The sequence below is a fragment of the Plectropomus leopardus genome, chromosome 5, assembly GCF_026936395.1.
Source record: "Plectropomus leopardus strain MGB_pleo_1.0 chromosome 5, ASM2693639v1, whole genome shotgun sequence".
NCBI lineage: Eukaryota > Metazoa > Chordata > Actinopteri > Perciformes > Serranidae > Plectropomus > Plectropomus leopardus.
This window is the reverse complement of record NC_142180.1, coordinates 11981122-12002960: the sequence shown is the minus strand read 5'-3', so window position 1 is coordinate 12002960 and position 21839 is coordinate 11981122. Positions and strand designations below refer to the sequence as shown.

General features: G+C 40.1%; 1 protein-coding gene across 3 annotated transcripts in view; it reads right to left on the bottom strand.

The window, feature by feature from the left end:
* Window positions 1–21839, bottom strand: part of ddah1 (dimethylarginine dimethylaminohydrolase 1) — a 109462-nt gene that overhangs the window by 69093 nt on the left and 18530 nt on the right. Inside the window, exons 1-2 of one of the 3 annotated variants that reach the window (XM_042514495.2) lie at window positions 21176–21689; window positions 13066–13393 (exon numbers count right to left, since the gene is read on the bottom strand). In XM_042514495.2, the coding sequence (XP_042370429.1) occupies window positions 13066–13359 (294 nt within the window). In that variant the 5' untranslated portion in view covers window positions 13360–13393; window positions 21176–21689. Of the gene's footprint in view, window positions 1–13065; window positions 13394–13552; window positions 13569–21175; window positions 21690–21839 lie in introns of those variants that run through there. The other 2 variants (XM_088077524.1, XM_088077525.1) reach the window with 2 other exon arrangements.

The window sequence follows — 21839 nt, the reverse complement described above, 5'->3', positions numbered from 1 at the left end:
TCATTGTTGATTTATTTCATAAACAGTTATAGGCCTTAGACTAATCAAAGAGCTGAAAGATGCCAAAATGCTTCATTGAGCTGAAGGCAGTTGCCTAGTTTGTCACTGTTAGAGATGTACTATGCAGGACTGTCAGTTACTGTTTGCAAAGAAGCTCACCAGTAACATAGTTTAATTAATTTTTTTTTTAAAGGAAATCATGCATAGTATACCTTTAATATGGAAATTGTTTATGCAGCTTTAACTAAAGCTTCAGTTCAGATAGTTTAAATTGAAGTAATAACTTGTAATGAGCTTTTAAATCTATACACATTCTCAAAAACATGCTGATACCCAAGTAATCCATGGAAACCTTAAACTGACTGTCTATTATGATAGTTGTAATGCAATTTGAAATTTAAATAGCACCAGTGTCAGAATATTGATATGATCTAATGTCTTATTCCCATAAAGGCCCCATGAAAAGAAATGGAGAGAATACTTTTCATTCCAGCTATGAGCACTTCTGTGCAGAGAGCATTTAGTGCATAATTAATGTTTTCTGCAGGAACCCTCTAAATCACTGGATCATAGCCTCTGTTAATCCCACTTGCGTCAAATTGCTCACAGATTCAGGAGTCTGACTATAATTTCCTATGACTAAAAATCACAATGGCATATAGTAGAAACAGAAATTAAAAAACATGAGCACAACAGGACCACATTTTGTTCATCAGCAGAGATTCCCCCATTACTTTGGCCAAGATGCACTCACTGTTAAATTCAATTTTAAGAGTGCCCCGTTCTTTGGCATAATTAAAAACTACTCTGCAAACAGCATTAGTCAGTCTGAATGATGGAGCAGAGGAAAAATGCTAACTCAGAGAGGGCGGTTCTGGAGAGAAAACAACGTCTGAGATATATCACTTTCATCAAAGACCGATGAGTAGGCCTTTCCAATGAGGCAGAGAGCAGGAGAAGTTCATGCAGTGACAGGAATATTTGCTCCACACTGTGATGAATGGGCCAAAATTTGAGAGAAGACACGTGAAGCATGCATAAAAGACCAAGTATTCATATTGATGATGAATTATCATCCATTTGTAATAAGCGAATATGCCCCCCCCCCAAAAAAAACCCAAAAATATGCATTCTTGGTCCAGTTTCAGGTTGGATCTCTATAAACCTGCAGCACTACAACAGGTGTGTTGGGGAAAGAGAAAAAACAATAAGTTCTGCAGGCAAGAAACAAGACAACAGGAGAGACATGATGACAGGAAGTATACTGGAGTGTGCTGCAAAAACAAATCACTTCATGTTCCCGTAAGAAAGATAATTTTGAAACAATATTGGCTGTGTGCTTCGAAAGTCGAGCAGATGTAAAAACAGTGTTTTTGCCTGGGCAGTGCTCTGGAGGCTTTGCATTTTTCGGCAGACACTGCCACAGCGAAGTACAAAATATGGCTGAGCCTTGCTTTAGCTTGTCCTCCCAGGACGCCATCCAACAATGAGACATGAAATCAACATGACTGAGTGTGTGCCTGCTGTCTATATCTGTGAAAAAATGATAGATGGGGATGAAATGCAGGTATGTCTGCAGGTGAGCGCTTTTCTATGTTTGGAATTTTGAGACCATTCATATGCATACAACTATGTGTTATCTCAGCTGAAGTGTCTCTTTTATTTGTTCCCCATGTATTAAACAGACTAGTTATACTGGCAATGACTAAAGGGGTGTAAGAGAGCAGTTTATATTTTGCTCAGTGTCTCCGAGGCTCGGAGTGGAAATGACATGTTTGTCCTAAAGTTACAGTAGCAAGTGGAGGAAATTTCATGAGAAAAAGTGGTTCTTTGAAACTAATTTGAGATTAAAGTTAATTTACAACTGGTGACTTATTTCACTTGTTTTTACCGTAATGATACAATTGCTCTTGTTCAACGTTTCATCACTTACTTCACTTTTGATGTAGCTCCAGGAGCACTGCTCTGTTTCACACACAGTGCCAAAACCAAAACAGTCTCGACCATGTTCTTTCAACACCGCACCAAGCCCTGCCGGCACTACATGTCTGCATCGTGCGCAGAATTAGATTATTTCAGCTAGCGTGAGCTCATTGGAAAGTGGATGATTTAAGTAAGTAGTCTGATGGTGGGTTCCTTTGATGTCCTGTCAATTTAAACTGCCAACTGGGGAAAACGCAATCACGTCAGCCTCCTGGTGATAATTGCAAGTAGGATATGAGGAGTGTTTTGACAGGCTCACACCTGTAGTCACACACTGTGGAGGCAGGACACATTTCAACATTTTCATGTTTGACTTTTCAGCTACATTGCCAGGCTTCCTTAATAGGCCATTCATCTTCATCAGACAGCAAATCACATGTCCCGGTAACTGCTGTAACTAATGATTTTTTCCCCCTGTTATTTATAAAGCTGTTGTCTTTAAAATGTCAAAAACTGGTGACAATTCCCCTACAATTCTCCACATCCCAAGGTGACAGCTCAAAATCACTTATTTTCAATAAAACCAAAAATGTGCAAATTACAGTGATATTACTGACAAAAGCAGAAAATCATCACATTTAAAAAGTTGTAAACAATGTAATTGTCCTTTTCAGCTATAGTTTTAAGAGCTTGCCATTAAATTTGCTCTACACTCCCCCTCAGGATAAATTGTAATAACTTTGGCGATCCCGTAACTTTTTCATCATCAAGTCTAAAACTTAATTTGCTCAATACTGTAATTTAAGACCAACTAGAATTACCATAGTGTGGCTGTTTGCCTCAGCAAACCCTTTGCAGATATAGTTGACATTCATGTCTGAGAAAACATGGATACCTCACACACATCTTTCCCCTGGCAGCCCAGAAGATCTATAAAATCGGAATTTCAAGGTGGACACCAAAGATTAATGTCACCAATTCCATATCTTAACAAATGTCTCCCTTTCAGTTCCTGAGTTATGGCGTTGAATAATGACCATAAAAGTGTTCTTACAGAACATTACAATGTTAGTAAAGCTGGCCTTTGACCTTTTGTATATAAAATGCCATCACTTCATAATTATAGCAATAGACCTACATGTTTGTGCCAAATGTAAAGAAATACGGCATTGTTGAGATATCAAACTCATGAGAATGAGACAGATGAGGTCACAATGACCTTGACCATTGACCTATGACCCCCAAAATCTAATCAGATCATCCTGACTCCAAGTGGACGTTTATGCCAAGTTTGAAGAAATTCCCTCATGGCAATCTTGAGATATTGCATTTATTAGAACAGGACGGACATACAGATATGCAGGTATGAACAACCCAGAAACATAATGTCTCCAGCAATGGCAATCACCCGCGCAGAAGCATAAAAACCTGCAAAACTAATGTCATTCCCATCGCCTTCAGCTGTACTTTGTGTTTAATGCCATTAGCAAATTAGCATGCTAGCACATCAAGCTAAGATGGTGAACATGCTGAACATTATATCTGCTTGACATCAGCATGTTGGCTTTATTATTGGACAGTGGGGTGCACCACTTCCTCAGACACAGGTGTATCTCAGAGGCGGCAGCCAAATCCCATCAGCATGCCTCCAGATAAAATGATGGCTGTCAAGACTGTTGTTGTTCAGTGGCAGCCGAGAAAACTGGGCATTTACCCACCAACTGTCAACTAGACTGACAGGAGAGACTGATGGTTGTAGCCTGCATGATTTAAGAGCTTCTTTCTGGCTCTGCATCTCAAGCAATCAATGAAGTTGATGTTGACAGTTTGTGTCTCTCGGGGACTATGTTGTTTTTTAAGACCAGGAGCAAAAGGAAGAGAGTGAAAAGTCAAAGAGTGATAGAGAGAGAAGAGAGACAGAGAGTGGAGAGAAAGAGAGATTTTGAGGAGCGTGCAGATATATATCTCAGTTAGTCTTGACTGACTTCTGCTATGTTTACAGAGTGCAGTAAAATGTTGCAGAAGCAATGATGAAATTACCAGTGAAATATGTGCTTGGTTAAAGTGCGGGCCACTAGAAATTCTATAAATCCGATCCTTCTGCATCCACTGAGTTCTCAGGATTAGAGGTGGGTGTTGCATAATCTGCCTTCAAAAAACATCTGTCAGTACTTTTTAAACCAAATAAATATGGCTTACATGCCCAAAGCATGCAACCAATGACAAAACAAAAACTTCTGTTCTCTCTTTCAATATGTGCTTAAGAAATCAGAAAAACATTTCTCTAACTATGGATGCTACACCTTCAACAGATATAATATCTCCTCTCATCAACACTCGAGGAATCAAAAGGTCAATGAGGCCACCATTCAGACTTGACCAAAAAACACCTGAGGTGTGAAGCTCTAGTTTCTGCTTAAGACTCAAAGAAATCATCTCCAATCAGTGGTGAAACATTATCAAACAACCTGCTACAGTACAGAGGGGCAAGGACATCCATTCTTTGTATAAAACACAAAAATCCCTGGAAAATTTTTCAAAAATAATCAGTTCCTCTTTTTCATCTTTAATAATTTCATCTTGAAATAGCATTTTCCCTTCTTTTTATTCTCAAAAGAACCAAATCGAATCTATACAAATATAATATGTCTCTGGGAGCAAGGTCTCCCCAAAATCTACTGTGTCACCTTTCAGTGCATCTGCACAGCTCTGAATCAGATTCAGGCAGCAAGTAAAAGCAACAGAAGAAAAGCATAACATTCAATTAGAAACTAACTTTCAACCCCAAGCCTTCAAGTGAAAAAAGAGGTTTTGTCTCGAGTTATGCTGCGCCCTCTCTGACCTTAGCGTGACTTCTCAACACCGTCCTGCCTGCGGCCCACTTCCTGTGTCTTCCACTGCTCCGTCTCACATACCAAACCAGACATTCACACACCCACGGTGACGGCTGAGCGTGACCCGGTCATCCTGCGAGGCTGAGAGGAGTTCCTGTTCACGAGTGTCCCGCAGCTGTCTCGCAGACTGCTGCATCGTGCCGGGTTGGTGGGGTTGTGGTGGGTGAACCCGTGGCAAAAAGGGGGCAGGGGGCAAGCTGCAAGGTGACAGCAGGGTGGGGGGAAAGCTGTCTGGTCTATTCATGTTCTTTACACAACACTTCCTACTAGACACGAGAGGAAAAGTACCGGCACGTGTTGACCAATTCAGACAGAACAAATTGTGATGATGCTAAAACCTGGGATGGGTTGCTCCAGCTGTTTGCATGCAATGCCCTTCCAAAATTAACTTGTCTCAAATTAGTGACTCATCAAGTTACTCCTTTCAAACGTACAACTTATCTTAGTTTATAAAAAAAATGTATTTTTAGCTTGGAAACATATGAAGCATAATCCGGTCAAAGCAACCAACTTTGTAAACAGAGAAACAAATGTTTAAACAGGCCGAACAAGATTGATTGGTGCAAGCCATTTAATCCTCTTGACCTCCTACTAGTACACAATTATGTTACAGCAAAGCTATGTTTGAACTTCTTAACGGTAAAAGCATCTAGCACTGAGCCTTTTTTCCCTACTGAATGTGTACTGACACCCCTTCAAATATTTCCTTTTGATCCATGTTATTTAATCTGGTTTGGGTATGTAAAAAGTAAGACCAACACATATAAGCTGCTGATCAAAGTATGGGAAACTAGGTTAATATGTCTGGCTTACTGCAAAACTGTTTATAGAGGAATGCTAGGACTTCATTTTTACTGCTGGTTTTCAATCTGTTTCCAATGCGAGTACAATTTCATGCCAACAAAAGACATCTCAGCACCACTGTAATTTACAGTCGCTATTATCATACTACTGGAAATATAATTTATGCTTCCTGAATTGAAAGCAGGCTAACCTATATCACTCGGTCAAAAAGAGATTCTAACTTTTTTCACTGGCAGACCATTGACATCGTTGAGCGGTTGATTTGTGGCGACAATGATCCTGAACCTTAGGTTGTAAAATGTTAAATGGAATGAGCTTAACTTGAGTTAGACCTCAGATGACCTTTTGATTTGATGTTTTTCCTTGGTAAAAAAAATGAATCAGAGACGGAGGATGGGAGAGGAAGCAGCACTGCAATGTTACAAACAAACACGCCAGACGAGGAGTCAGACAGACAAACAGTGAGAGGAAGGACAGGTTAAATGTGGTAGGAATGTGACAGACAGTTGGGGAAGGCACGTTGACCCGAGCCCACATGCTACTGGCGCGTTCCAGGTGGCTCACCCTCCCTCCCCTGTTCACACGCGGATGTCAAGCCTCCCTGAAGGAAACCAGGTCGGTTCCTCTACGGAAGTCATATAAGAGCTGGGAGGACGGCTAGGAATCTGCATCTGCCGGCTGTCTAGTCAAAACAGGGCTTCTCTACGGTCTGGTGTTAGTTTGGGGGCAGTTACATGAGGCATGACCATGAAAGGGGCCCAAACAGACATATAAACTGCGAGAACTGAACCTAAATATTACGTCTATAAAAACATGACCTAAATATTGTGTCTGTGAAGCAGAATTTTCCATCCTGTCTCCAGACTTAAATGACACCTCAAACTTTTGCACTTGTTATGACAGATTTTAGCACTTTTTAATAACCATTATTTTCCAAGCTCAGTGAACTTAACTTACAGTAACTGCTTACAGCAGTGTACCATTATAAGATACACCAAGCATCAACTGGTACTTCAAGAGCAGATAATGGCTACACTTTAAGTCATCACAGTGTCTGAGCGGGACCAGTAAAAGGTGGCAGGTTCAGTAATCATTTCATGGTGGATTTGAAGTGAAGTTCATTCGGTTGATAAAGCTACATCACACATCACCGCCCTGTTCACTTGTTCTGAAATCAGGTCTTTTTGCTTCAGTAAAACAGTGGCGGTAAAAAGTGAGAGTGAAGGATCAGAGAGGGATTTTCTTTTTAGGCAATTAAGTTTGTCTTCACTGTCAGACTGAGAGACTGCACAGCACAACCTGAAGTTCGGGATATGAATACAGAGGGAAAAGTCACCCAACTGCACCTACTGGGAGACAGCCCAAATTATATGAGGCAGTTTATCAGAGTTCAGCAAAATCGCTACTCGTCATGGCTGCTGGATTGAGCGTTGAGTTCATTTTTGACCAACAACATCACAAAAACAGAACTGTAAAAAGTTAAAGAACTGTACTTTTTCCAACAACAAAACCAATTTCAAGGACAAAAAAAATTATTTCTGATTTTTCATTTAAACTCTACTGAATCTCAGAACTATTCATGCAGACCTACATTTGGGTAAGGTTCCAAAGGTTTACAAGGTTTAAACCTTAAATTAAAATTTAACAAACGTGGTAGAATCTAGTGTTGCATTTGTGAAGTTCCTTGACCTTGTTGTCACTGTTATCAACCCACTAAGAATGTGTCTACATAAAACCTACATTAGACAGGTACAAAGCCACCAGCTTGATCAAATTTGTCTTCAGTCAATGCACTTCTATTCTGAGATATCTGAATTATACCTGCCCTGAATCGACAGCAATCAGCTAATGCTCTCCAAAATAAAACAACTGAGACCTAGCTTCTGCTGAAGCAAGACTATCGCACTTTTCTTATTCTCTTGCAAAAGTTCTCTCCAGAAATTATCTGTCTTTGGGCTCCATTAACATGCAGATGAAAGGCTGGCTGCAGTTGCAATGCTAATTTCATCACTAACAAATCCAATTTTTATGCTTGATTGGTAATTTCGAGGCTTTTACCAAGGAGGTGCCGTGGCACATTAAAGGTTGTGTTTGTGCAAATTAAGTGGTGCAGTGGAAAAAGGAAAAAGTTTCAGTTAGCAACTGAACCTAACTTTTTGCTCGCTCTGACCACCACGTCTTGCAAACAAAGAGAAATGTTTGTGGCTTTAGCTGGTAAAAGAGCATATGGAAACCTTTTATTAAAATCACAAAAATCCATTTCATGTGAGTATGCATCTACGCTTTGCCTTTTTTCACTTTGATATCTGCACTGCTAGAGTAAGAGTTAGATGAACTTGACCTTAAAGTGCCTGGTCTGAATGTGGAGGAGCAGCAGATTGACTGTGATAGCTCAGCTCTTGACTCTGTCACTGCGACTGAACCCAGATATCCTGTGGAGAATGCTCATGCTGGCCACTTTTGTGCAACAACTCTCTGTTTCAGGCACTACTGCGAGCCTGAAACCACAGTTACAATGTTGTTTTGTGGCTCAGGTCACTCTCAGAAACAGGTAGAATTCCAGCCTATCTTTTGATACAAAGTGCTAAAAACTGTAGTTCCTTGAATGGCCACTTATGGCTAACTCCAAAAATAGGTTAAATCCCCACAGACACTCTGTTAAAGTGCCTAACTTCACAGCAAAAGTTACTAAAGTGTTTAAAGCCTGTTACTTAAGAATCGTTTTGGTCTCTATAGCCAATTTCCCCATTCATGACAACTGTAAAGGGGGAATTTTTAATAGAACTCACCAGTTTACTTTTTACTAAGACTTAAAGTTATGCATAATTAAAAGGGTTTAAAGGGGAGGTTTTTCTTTAGTCGAGGGAAATTGTGATTTGTGATAATGGGCTTTACAATAAAATTGAAAAAAAATGAACAGCTCCACTCTTTGGTACAAATTTGTTCACCACAGGTGACCTCTGGCTTCAAAGCTCCAAGAGGGCGAGAGCCAAAATGACAAAGTCCAGGCTTCAAAATCAGAGTCCACAAACCAATGAGTGATGTCATAGTACCTATGTCCAATATTTTTATAGGGCCTAAGATTAAAAATCTGGAAAAAGTAGTTCCTGTACTGCTGTCCTTGTCGCTGCTAAACCAGACAGAGATAGATACAAGGCTCTGGACACGATCCCTAACTGTCTTTGCCCAATTAAAGCACATAATTATCAATTGTGTAACATGGGGCCAACATGGGGTAACTGCTACTCGGTGTGACCTTAAGTAACTCAAGTGAGTCTCCCCTTAATTTTAGGCTGAACTGCAGTACATCTGCACCTTAAAATCCAAAAATCAATAAGCAAAAACCTTTTACCCTCTCACATATAAAAGGCTATAGTCACCTGAACTTCGTTACCTGAGCTGGTGCTGAAAAACTATCAATAAAGTATGTAAGCAAGCAAAAACATGCAAGTTTTGATTGGCACAAGGAGTGCCAGCAGCTCAAAACTTGCATCAGAGCATCAACAGAGAGAAGTGACGATACTCAACAATAAAACTCGCTGTGAACGCATCCGAACCAGACCTGCAGTGCACTCACCTCCTTGCTGCCAAACGTCAATACCTCAGAACATTGTTAATTAGAGCATTAACAGTCTGCTTGATTCACTTTAAATTTATAGGCAAGTTATTTATACAGTGAAGGTGATAGGGAGGAAAGTTTGGCAACATTTGCTATGCTGCAACCAACATTTAAGTTCAGGAGGTCTGATAAACTCAAGTGTTGTCAGCAGGCCAGGGAAATATTCTCAGGTCAGACCGTGAACAGACAACATAATTTCTGTGAACACAAGACCAAAAACCTAAACATATGTAGAAAGTCGACTAAGCTGGGCTTATGTAATTCTGAAAATGATGTGGTATATCATGTCATCACAAAGTAACCAGGAAATAAAATAACTGTGGGTATGTTTGTGCTATTCAAATTATGATTTCTATATTGGTTTGCAGTAAGCAAGAAGGTTGGCTGACAATCTGCAGATCTGCATCCAGCCTGGTGAATAATTTCAGCTTATCAAAGTAATGTTTAGTATTATGGAATAATTAATGTTGGCTCTTTGCTGGAGTGTTTTCAGACAATGTTGCAGTCTGCAGTGAACAATCATGCTGTCCATCAGACGAGCATTTCCCCTGATAATAAAGCTTTTAAGCCACAGCCTAATGGATAAGATTCCTGCAACCTTTAAGAAATCTTTACTAACTTATTCCATTCTTGCCTTATGGAGAAGAACAACAATGAGCTCTGCAATGGATACAATCAATTGAAAAAAGTGATCATCATTTAAAGGCAGAGAGGAGAACGATCAAACTGTGTGAACCAACTAGTTAATCTCTCCTGCAGTGAGTCTACGAGACGATTAGAGAAGTAGAAGAAAAGAGAACCCAAAGCAGGCCTGATAGATGGCCATTCAGGCAAATGGACCAACAACTAAATTGCAGAGCATTTAAAACAGACTAAAGTGATCAATAATAACAAGTGATTCCTTCCAACTTAGATAAGAACACCTCTGAATTCCCAAATCAATTCTCCTGCTGCCATGCACACCTGCACTCCACAGTATCTGATCGAAAGAGTTTAAAAAGCACAAGTTTAGGAAATGTTTCCCCCATGACAAAGTCCAGTTTTTTACTGGCAGCACACTGGTTAATGGTAGACTAACCTGATTTCATGATTGTCTTTATGAAATCGAGATTAAAGAATTACAGTACAGCAATGTCTGCATGATTCCAACTTGTCATTCAAAAGTTGAATAACCAGTCACGTTAGTGACAAAAAGCCTGAGAGGGCTGAGAATGTGAATCATGGCAGAGAAAATAGACAAGGCCCTGGCCAACCATGCAGCAGACAGAAAAGCCATTTGCTAATGGTCAATCATTAATCTTTGAGGTTAGAAAGCAAACTCATCAAATTAAAGTCACACAGGATGTTTGTTGATTCTTCAGAGTAGAGCTTATTTCTCTTTGAATCAGTCTGAACTAGTGACACAGAATTGAGTGTTGTAGCACAGCCGGGCCATCATGCAAGGATGTTAATTTAGCTACGTAATTCTGTATTCAACCACCTGTTAAGGGGAGATGCTAATTATTTCAACACAGGCGTGTCTGAAGACCTATAGGTAGAGCCTTCAAACATGGTGGTGTAATTGTAACTGATCACATAAACACAGGCAGGAAAAGCATCATTATGCCCACAGGAAGTGAATGATCACAAAATTGTAGTTCACCTCCAGAAGCAAGAGGCACTTTTCTCAAGAGGGCTGATAAAAAACAAAATCAAAAAAAGATTAACTGCTGTTTCCATCATTTCTCAGATCAAAAAAGATGTACCTAATAATTACAGCGCCATCTGTTCATGGGTGGATAATGAGGCAGCGTTCACACACTGTAAGTGCGCTATTTTTAAACTCACAATAACATTAGAGTAATTTCATGATGTGTTACACACCAGGGAGATTCAGGCAAGCAATGTGACTGGTAATAGACGTGCTCCTGCATTACTGATGGCCGCAACTTATCTGTCGCCATGGTAGCTGTTGTAAACAGCCAGCCAGATAAGACTTGGGAGAAAACTTTTCTATACTAAGAAATGCCATTAAAACTACAACACCCATAATGATCAGGTGCTTTGGTGATGCTGACTGTGTTTCGCTACATCCTCCAGTTTTACAGCTATAGTAATGATAATGCAAGATAATATGATTATGATGTGTTATACTCTGTGTTATGAGAAACACATTGAGTTTGGTTACATCACATTGTTCAGCTGCAAACAAACAAAAGGCACAAGTATTTCCATAATCAAACTTGGTTAAATCACTAAAAAGTCAAACTGCCACATAATCTCGACTGTGGAACAAAAGCCTTCAAGCCTACTTGAAGGCCTGATGTGAAAATGTCATTTTACTAATTTTTTCCAGTTCACCCAGCAGGCCGGCACTTTAACTCACTCAACGAGAATGAAATGCAATTCTCACAGGACATTATATCTCATTATGTGTAAAATTACTCAATTCAGCAGAATCACTTAGAATTCTGCCAGAGACAATAAATACTCACGCATTCATTGAAATCCAACTGTGATTTTAACAGTCCTGCTTTTGCAAACATATTATTTACGCTCTTGTACCTCACACTTTGCCAATTTTTCATTCATCACAGCTGACGGCTCTCATGAGCAGAACAGAGGCGAAAAACCAAATCACTGCTATCTCTTTATGAAATCTAAAAAAAAATGCACAATTTAAATGTGGGAAAGGGGTTTTGGCAGAGTGATAATAGCGCACAAATGTGCATGCTAATGTAACTTGTAGCACGTTCGGAATAAATCAAATGTGGGGGTTGAAGGTAGCGGTGGCGAGCTTTTCAATCAGCATCCCTGCCGCCAGTGAGGCTGGGGACCATTAGCACTAGTGAGCCAAGTAAAGTGACTCTGATGTGAAATGACAGGGGCTTTCACAGAGGCCGTCCTACCGTTTCAATCATTGTCATTCACTCTCTCTCTCACACACACACACACACACACACACACACACACACACACACACACACACACACACAGCTACCCTACAATGCAGCTATCCTCACTAGGCAACCGACTGCACTCACATTGCTGTTTGTATTCAAAAAAATTGTGTTGATTCATTAATTTCAGCATCATATAGCCCCTCAGTTCCTATAAAACATATTTTTTCTTCTTTGTTAGATCTTGTCATGATCCTGATCAGCCAATTACACTGGGAGTTATGAGGTAAGTCCCTCTTGGATGCCCTGAATACAACACATTAATTATATTGACAACCTACATCCATTATGAAGTGACAAGTGACAATCAATACTCCATTCATCACCAAGAAAAGTGAACGGCATGGACTATGAGTGTGCAAAAACTCCATATTTTCAGACTGTTGCCCTAAATAAAAATGTAAAGTGCAGCACAAGCACATATGATATTGACAAAAGCATTGTAGTCTTTCAGATGGGCGTTGCCTCGTGCCTAATCACCATATCCCTTTGTAAAGGCTGGTGCACAATATGATTAAAATGTGACCTGATATGGCACAGCTTTCAGATATGCAGGCCTCGTGCCATCTTAAAACTTACGTTTCACAGATTTTTTTTTTTTTGCAGGACATTGTATTTGGCAACACAGCTAATTGAGTTATATATGAACTGACTCGAATCATTCACAATTTTAAATCTCTGCCAATATTCACCCACACGCTCACACAGATCATCCGGCTTAATATTTATCACTCCATCATGCAACCCTGCAGACTATTAATTGCATGCCAAGTGAGCACAACAGGCGGACGGGGAAGGGGAGGTCGCCTTCCTCTCCACTTCCACATCAAACTTTTTATTTTCGCAGTACTGAATCATGCTGTTGAAGATGATGACATTTCCCTACCTCTCTCCTCCTGCTCTCTGCCCCGGGTCTGGTAATGAGCGCCGTGTCACCGCACACCACAGCCGCGTCCTCCACGAACACGCAGTCCGGGAGTGACTCGTCTGCGGGTAGCTCGACCACCTCCAGCCCGAGCCTCGTCCCCAGGACCTCGACGTAAGCCTCGTGCTCCCTCCGCGCCTTGGTCAGGTCCACCTCCGACTGGCTGCTCCGGAGCGCTTCTTTGGCCAGGGACGCGGGGATTCCCCGGACGACGGCGTGGGTGTAATGACCAAAACCTGCCATTAAACCAGCCATGTTTTTGCTTTCCCTTTACTTGGCACGCTCAAATCTGGAACAAAAAAAGGAGTGAAAAAACACCCTAAGAGACAACTCGGCGAATGAATGAGAGAAACTACTATCAGTTAACCCGATGCTGCCTGGCTTGCTTATTTGTTCCGTGCTAGTTGGATGGGTTTTTATTCTTTATTTACAGTAGCCTGCTACACACACAGTGTCAGTCAGCCCTGCTCCAGTCTCCAGGCGAGCGACAGCGCTTCGGTGACGCGCACCGACCATCACGTGTAGCCTACGAGTCTGTCAGCCCTCAGCGAGGCGTTCAGCCCAACAAGTGACAGTGAGAAACACACTGAACCTAATGGCTCAATCCATTTCACACCGGATCAGCAGAGCGAGTCAAAGTCCTTCATGCTTTAAAAGTCTCCATAAAAAACAATCAGTTATTTCTCCATAACACACTCCATATTAGTTCTCCATATCTCTGAATCTTCATGTAGAAATATTCACAGGAATCAATTAGACATGAAATGTTTAATCATTAACCATAATTAATCAACAGAAAATTAATAGTTTTTTTCAGCAAAGGTGGAAAAACAAAACTTATTCCAGATTTTTAGATCTTCTGTTTTTTTTTTGTTTTTTGTTTTTTTTTGTCTATTTTTGTCTAATATGATAATAAAATGGAAATGTACATGTTTGACTACTGGTTAATTTGAACACATCAGCTTGGTTGGTTTCTTTTTTTAAAGGAAACTGAACAGTATTGCTTTCACCATATAAAAAAAATAAAAAAGATAAAAAAAAATAGGCAATTAATCGGACAAGTTTTCATTTAGTTGCAGCTCCAAAATTGATAATGGTTGTTTAAAATCACTTTCCACATAGTGATGTCTGTATTTGGACACTATCCCAGCTGTCCACCAATGTTGTTAGATGATTATATTTGGTTAAAATAGGTTGTGATATCTGGTGACAAAAATTCAATTTCAGGACAATGTCTAATGCCCACACCAATTTTATATACAATACTGGTGAGAGATTATGTTGCTATTTTGTTGGTTTCAAGTTGTGTTGTTAGTTAAGCAAAATCTAACATCTTCCAAATATTTATTTGTAATGTATAGAGAACAAAACCCAACGTCTGCAAAACATCATAATGTTGACATCCACACATCATTAAATTCTGACATTGTTATACTTTTTTTTTTTTTTAAATCAACCCAAATTTAATTTAATATATGTCTGACAAAAGAGTCCAAAGTCTTTCTGATGTCTTGCTGATGTCCAGTGTCAGATAGGATGGTATAACTTCATAAAATTGCATAATAGAGAGCACCAGGGTTTACGTTTTTCTGTGGGGCAATGTATAAGTTAGCATGGCCCTGCTTCCCTCGTCAAAAAGCCCATTTTTTACATTGGATTTTGAACTACAGCAGAAAATAAACATAAACAAACATTCCTGATACTAACACATTTTGTTCAGCAAGATAATCTCCACAAATGAACATGACTTTTGGGATTTTTGAAGCTTAAATGCAATCGCCAGAAGTAAAAGGCTAATGTTAGGCTATAAATTCATCGCCACCAAAACAACAATGAAAATTGGTGTTCAGCCAGACTGTAGGAGTGGGATATTTACTGGCATATTTGATGTTATAGAACAAAACATTACAGTCTCTTAAACTTGTCTTAACCACAGACCTTATTTTTGGCAGCTAACCAAAAACCCATTAAAAAAACCATTGACTTTAAGTCATTTCCACGATTGAGGACTCATTACTGGGGTACTCAAAAGTAAGATTTATATAGCGTGCTGTGATGAGTTCCTGAAATCTGCAACACTTTGATAATATGAGTGATATCAAGAACAAAATAAATAGTGAAAGAATATGAGAGGACAATGGTATTTTAGAAAATACAAATAATTTCATACTCAACAGCAGTGCTAGAGATAGTGTTGTCACATGGATACCAAACATTCCAACATGGTTATATGAAAAGACTGACATAATTTGTGAATCTATATGACCTTTTAGTTTTTATCTTGGTGTAATGATAGAAGACGTAGCAGTAAGAAGTGACCTGTATCTACGTCAATTTTACTGATTGCTTGCAAACATAATAAAACAGTTTCCCAGAGGAAAACAAATGGGAGAAATGGATGGCTTTCTCTGCAAATTAACATTTGGATTTGTATAAAGCTTATGACATAAAGAAAGTAGAACAAGAATTGTATAGACCACTTGATTCCCATGGTTTCTTAAAATACATTTCAATCATTCCAAATAAAAAGCAAGAATCTGAGACATATGTAACCGCTTCACTCTTGGCAGACATTATGAAATAATGCAAGCAAATTCAAGGGCAAAGAATATATCAGAGGATCTCCACTTGTCCTGCAATGTGAGAAGCATAGGGCAAGAAGACTGTGAAAGGAAGAGCAGTTTTAGTGTATATGTATGGGAGGAGTAAGGGTGGGTGGAGAGGGGGGGTTATATTCCCTATGGTGCCATCTAAGGAAGGTTCTGGGCCTGGTGAAGCTGTCTGAATGGATGGAATGTTTCTTCAGACGTCCCAGAAGCACATTCTTCCACTGCGGGACCTCGGTTTGTCTTTTCTTGTTCCAAATTCACTCAATTATCCTCGACTGCTCTAAACATTCCAGGAGCCCCGCATTCCTTTTTCCACTCCAGCCAGGATCACCAACCATCGCCCTCCTCCCAACACTAACACCTGCCCCCACCCAGACTCCTTTTTTTCCATCATTCCTCATCACGGATGGACGTGGCCCAAGAAAAGACCCTCTCTTTCTCTTTTCTCTCTCCACGCTGAGGAATGTGGCTTACTTTAGATGAAGGAAAGCCCTCATACTTCAGGCACACCTGGCTGGTACATTGTGCCGTTATAAAAGAATTGAGTGAAAGCAGACACGATCCTCCAGCTGCGGATGAGGCGGCACCAGAAGGCAGCACCTCTTATTTGCCTGGTATGATTGGACTCACGATGAGATCCTAGACGTCTTAAGTGCCACAGACATGCATGATTACACCAGGTGCACAGGGAATATTTAACTCTAAGCCATCGGGTAAATTTATGAACCTAATTACCACAGAAAATAAGGTGATGAAACAACGCGACATAAAACGATAAAACATTAAAGCACTGGATTGAAAGGAATGTTTTTGGAGGCATTTCTACAGCAGATTAATTCTAATCAGATTCCTGAGGTTTATCAGCTGTCTATGAAATCTTTGAGTAAATGTCGGTTTTGTTAAAAGTCTCTCGGCTGGAGGAAAGGATGCAGTGACATTTATGATCACAGCTGTTCAATATGACTTAAGATATTTACGTGCCCTTACGCCAAAGTGACAGTGAAAGAAACATCTTTACGGACTTTGGAGGTGCCAAAAGATGAATGAGATGAAAGAGAAATGCTGCAATCACAAACAAACAGGAAATCGATACTATAGGTAGGTACAGGCAGGATGGTACCAAGCTGGCACCAGAAGTCAATATGACATCAGAAAGATGTTGGACTCTTGTCAGACTGATGTTAAATTTTGGTTGGAAATTAACTCAGGTTGACCACATTTTAAACGTCTAACGGACATCAACATTACAGTGTTTTGCAGACATTGTGTTTGTTCTCCTTACCTACAACTAAATGTTGTTATTCAAAGTCAAAATAATGTTGGCATGAGATGTTGGAAGATGTCATATTTTGGTTATCTAGCAACACAACTTAAAACCACCAACATAATATCAACCTAATCTCTCATCAGTGTTCTACACAAAACTGACCTTGGTATTACGCATGGTCCTTACATTTGAATTTTTGTCACCCGACCTCACAACCTAAATTCAACCAAATATCAACAACAACACTGATGGCCAGACTTCATCCTTAGTCTGTATTTACACAGAAAGTATCTGAGAGAATTTCCTCTTGAACTTGGCTTAATTAATAAAGACAGAAATGGTTAGTCTTTTTTCGTCATTTTTTGACAAAGCAGTGGAATTGGTATTTCAGTGTCAATTGAGCCTATTTCAAAAAGATTACTGAGTTCTTTTACTTTGGTGCTTTATATCACAAATTTACACTGCATCAAAAAAAAGAGATTTTGATATATGATTCCTGTGACCTGTCTTCACTACCTCTAGCGTTACAGCAGCCAGCAAAGTACACTGCTTGTCTTGCTCTCTGTTACATCCATCACCCCAACAGCTGACTGGAGTCTATCTCAAAGAAAATCTAACGCTAAGAAGAAACCAAAGACGTACTCGGTGTTCCACAGCTTTCAACAGGTCTTATCTGCTACACAGCTAGCTTCAGTGCTTTCCTTGCTTGCCAATTTCCTCCGCTGTTGAAGCCCCTATGAAGATGATGACAATAGTAAGCTATGTGTTCTTTAAGTAATCGAGAATTCAAAATGAGAAATATTGTTTTCTTGTCTTTGCCAACACACAGATCTACTGACTTGCACAGCAAATAGGTTCTTCATTGGCAGTGGCATGTTAAGTATGATCTTATTTACTGAACCTTCCCAAAATGCAACATTGCAACAGATGCTTTCAGTGCAGTTTTTAGACAAGACATATTGCTGCACAAGAATGCTAAAAACACATTTGACTTCATTTTGTAAGCCAAATTCCAGCTCACAGCCCACAGTCAAAGTATATGTCAAAAATATAAGTCAATATATGTAAAAAATATGCTGTCCATCACTAAAGACACTAACAAGAGATCTGTTATAGCCTTGCACTGGCTGTGTGCACAAGATAATGGACAGACGTGGAATTATTTCAAGTGAAAATGTGTACTCTGCAGCCTTTAGCATGAACTGAACCAAAATAATCTTTGTGGAAGAAATTACACAATAAACTGCGCTGTAACTAGATTATGAAATAGCCCTCCTCAGTCAAGGTCTTCTCATTTAATTATGTCAACATAACCATGACAAAATGGTCAAACACAATGAAAAAGCCTGAGCGCCTTTGTTTCCTTCCTTGATAAATCAGCAAAAGTTTGATTTATGTGAATCCACGAGTTCTGCTTTCTCAGATTTACATTTCTTCAGAGACTGACTCAGTATTTTAATCACTGGCCTCATCGCTGCCCCCGTTCACACAAGAACGACCCATAACTCAGGAGACTTCCTGCTGCTCCATGAGCTGACAGAGAAAGGAAGTGTTGCTCGTACACACTGCATACCAGTTATGACATTTATCTTGAATATAATACAATGGAATCTGTTGTTTAAACATGCTGGGCCGTCCTGTTCCGTTCCATCTGTCACTTAGACATAAATGGGGAGGCTGAGGGCCGCTCGCCATGGACTTCCTGAGAACTGATTCTGAGGGACGCTGTGTCTTCAACTTTGAGTGCTCCTGGTGGGATCTGACAATGAGTTTCCATTACATTGAGCCACAACACAACACACAATAATCTCTCGAACTTTGGCGAACAGTGAAATCACTTAAGCATCTCAGCTGGGGGTTGTGGAGCTGCTCAGATAACCATGCTACGGAGCTGTGAGCATAATCCAATGATCATTTCTGTAAAGGAAAGAGCCCCCCTACTCATTTTTTAGGAGAGTGTGTAGTACGTATGTGCGTGTAGTGAGGGTTCTCAGACAGCCTGAGTGGAAACTATTATGCCAGGGCAATTGCAAAACGGAGACGTATGTCCAGATTTTGTAATATTTTCTGAACTGAATGGGTAATTAAGGAATGAAGATTACTGCGTGTTATTCTCCACTGACGTACAATGACAACACTGTTTCCTATCGCTGTAACACACACGCAGATGTACACATGAGGCCCTACACACACATATAGACTCATATACAGCATGCACATACATACTTGAGAGACTTAAGGTCAACATATCAGAAAGAATGACATAATATCTGCTGTCCAAACAGTTCAGAGACATTTAAGGGATATTCCACTCCAATTTGATATTGCACTTCCACAAAGTTAGGAGACTTGTGAAAGACAGTAAGGAAAGAGCGGGGAAATTGATGACTGAGATATGTTGACTTTTAGTGCCTTGAATGGGTCATGCTCCAAAAATACTGGATCCTACATTTCCTATGATACAATCAATAGCATGTTCTTCAAAGGAGCTTTACATGACATTCAGAGCATTAATATTGCAGCAAACAGCTGTTTTCATGTGTACATATAGCGGCGTAATGGTGTCCTGAGCAGAGAATAAAGTCACTCTACCTCTGTGTGCAACACATTTTCATCCCAACTTGTCAAATATCGACGCATGGTCACTGAACCCTCACGTCTACATAAGACGCGCTTAGTATCCTCCTGCATCTATTACTGACATGCCAGGAGGGCATGTCAGCTTACGCCAGTTACATGCATTGTATCTTTCAAAAAATAGTACCATCATTAGATGCACATCTACAATGTTAATAAATGCCTCATATTTGTGTTTAATTACTTGTGCAACAAAGACACGGTGTTAGACAACCACAGCACATGGTTAGGTTTTGAAAAACAAACATCATGGTTTGGCTAAACATTCATATAGGAAGTGTACAGCAGGCTCTGGGGTTAAAGTCCAAGGATTGTTGGACCCATTCTCCTTCCCTATCACCAACCCTATATGGACTTTCCAGCTCCTCATATCACGCTTAGATCAGCAGCATTTGAAACTGGTACTGTCCGCATATCATACTGTCGCCTTGTGCCGTCTGACTGCATTATAAACTGACTTTGTCCAGTCGTGTACCTTACCACTGCGAAAGGCGCTTTTTTGTGTCAGTGTCTGACATCGATAACACTGACCAAGCACCAGCATTTGATGAGCTGGGAATGAAAACTGGCAGTTGTGTGTGTTGTAATCTGAGCTTTGCTTTTTTCTTCTTGCTGTGGTAGATGGTCTGACCACACGCGCACATTTTAGTGCATATTCTCCACCGCTTTGTAATGTGCTCATAAGCTGATATCGCTCAACACTGTTGGCTCTGTCAGCACATTGTTGTTGTAGCAGTGGCTCCTCCACCTCTATGTTGAGAGCCATCTGTAGACGACCATGTACACTCCGAATGTCCTATATAACTCCCTTAAACTATTGTTGCCTTGTTAATGCCCATGTCTTTCAAACTCCATGACCAAAGTTTGTGATGCAGGCTCTCTGTTAAAAAATATATATTTAGTCTCCAAGCCAAAGTGGAGATGAGGGGATTAGGGTTATTTTTTCAAACTTTCATTTTAAAGCTGTTTATATGAATCCAGTTGCACTGATCATGGGAAGTAAACTGTGTGGCCCTTTAAAATCTTAAATTTGACTTTTACATAGGCCAACGGCCACGCATAAGCATAACACAGCTTGGAAATACACACAAGAGAAGCATTGCACATGTGCTCATACAGACACACCCCCTGTCCAAATAGGCTGCGCACACGCAGGCACATCTCCAGTCCAAATACACACAGAGACACAGGCTATAAGGATCTGTTCACAATATAATCAACATGAATATCATATTAGAAGAATGCACATTCTTTAAATAAAAAAATATCCAAGCCCAGTCAGAGAAATGAATAGCGCAGGCTACTTTAAGGAAAAAAAAAAAAAAAAAAAAAAGCTTCAGTGTTTAATATCAATCTGTCCACATCGGGCATAAGGAGCGACACGCAAAAAAACACCACCAGAAGTTATTTACTTTTGCCTAACGAATAGGATCTGTTCAGAATCAGTTTCAGCTGCTGTGATTCATATAACGGGAGTACGATGGTGATTCTTGGTTTAGCGGATTGTCTGAACCACAGTCCACAGAATAAACTGAAAAAGAAAGAAGTCCAAACTCACCGGAGAGTCTCTCCAGCCGTCTTGTTCACTGCTGCTGTCTCACTGTGTCGTCATGTTAAAAACTACACGAGTTTACAGGGCAGAGAGACGAGAGATGTCCGATCCTTATAAACACAAATAAACACTCTGCCCTCATGCAAAATGTCCTCTTTGGATTCTGCCAGCCGTTCATGGTGATAATAATGGTTTTATGTTGCGTCTTTACGCACATCGCTTCCATCTGGTGAAAGTTTTCATCAATCGGAATAATTTGAAAACTTCGGTGGAGGGGACTTATTGAGACCCCTGATGTAAAAAAAAAAAAAAAAAAACACAGACAAAGACCGAGTATTTGTCTCCCCCCACCAACACTAACACCACAACATCTCTCGTGGAAAATTGGATCACTTTACCTACAACAGGACCCACTCCCCCCCCTCCGAAACGTGATGGACACATTGCGTGAAAAGTCAAATTGCCTCAAGGAATGAATGCAGAGGAATTTCCCTGCATGAAGAACATATTTAACAAGCCTTTAAGCTGTCAGGAATGCTTTGTGGTCCGCTGGCCAAAGCAGAGAGAAATATGTTAATAATGTAGGCTACTGCCATACCAAATATGGCAATATTGTTACGTCTGAGCTCTGGTGCGCATCTGGAAACACTTAGCTCCTCTGAATAAAGGC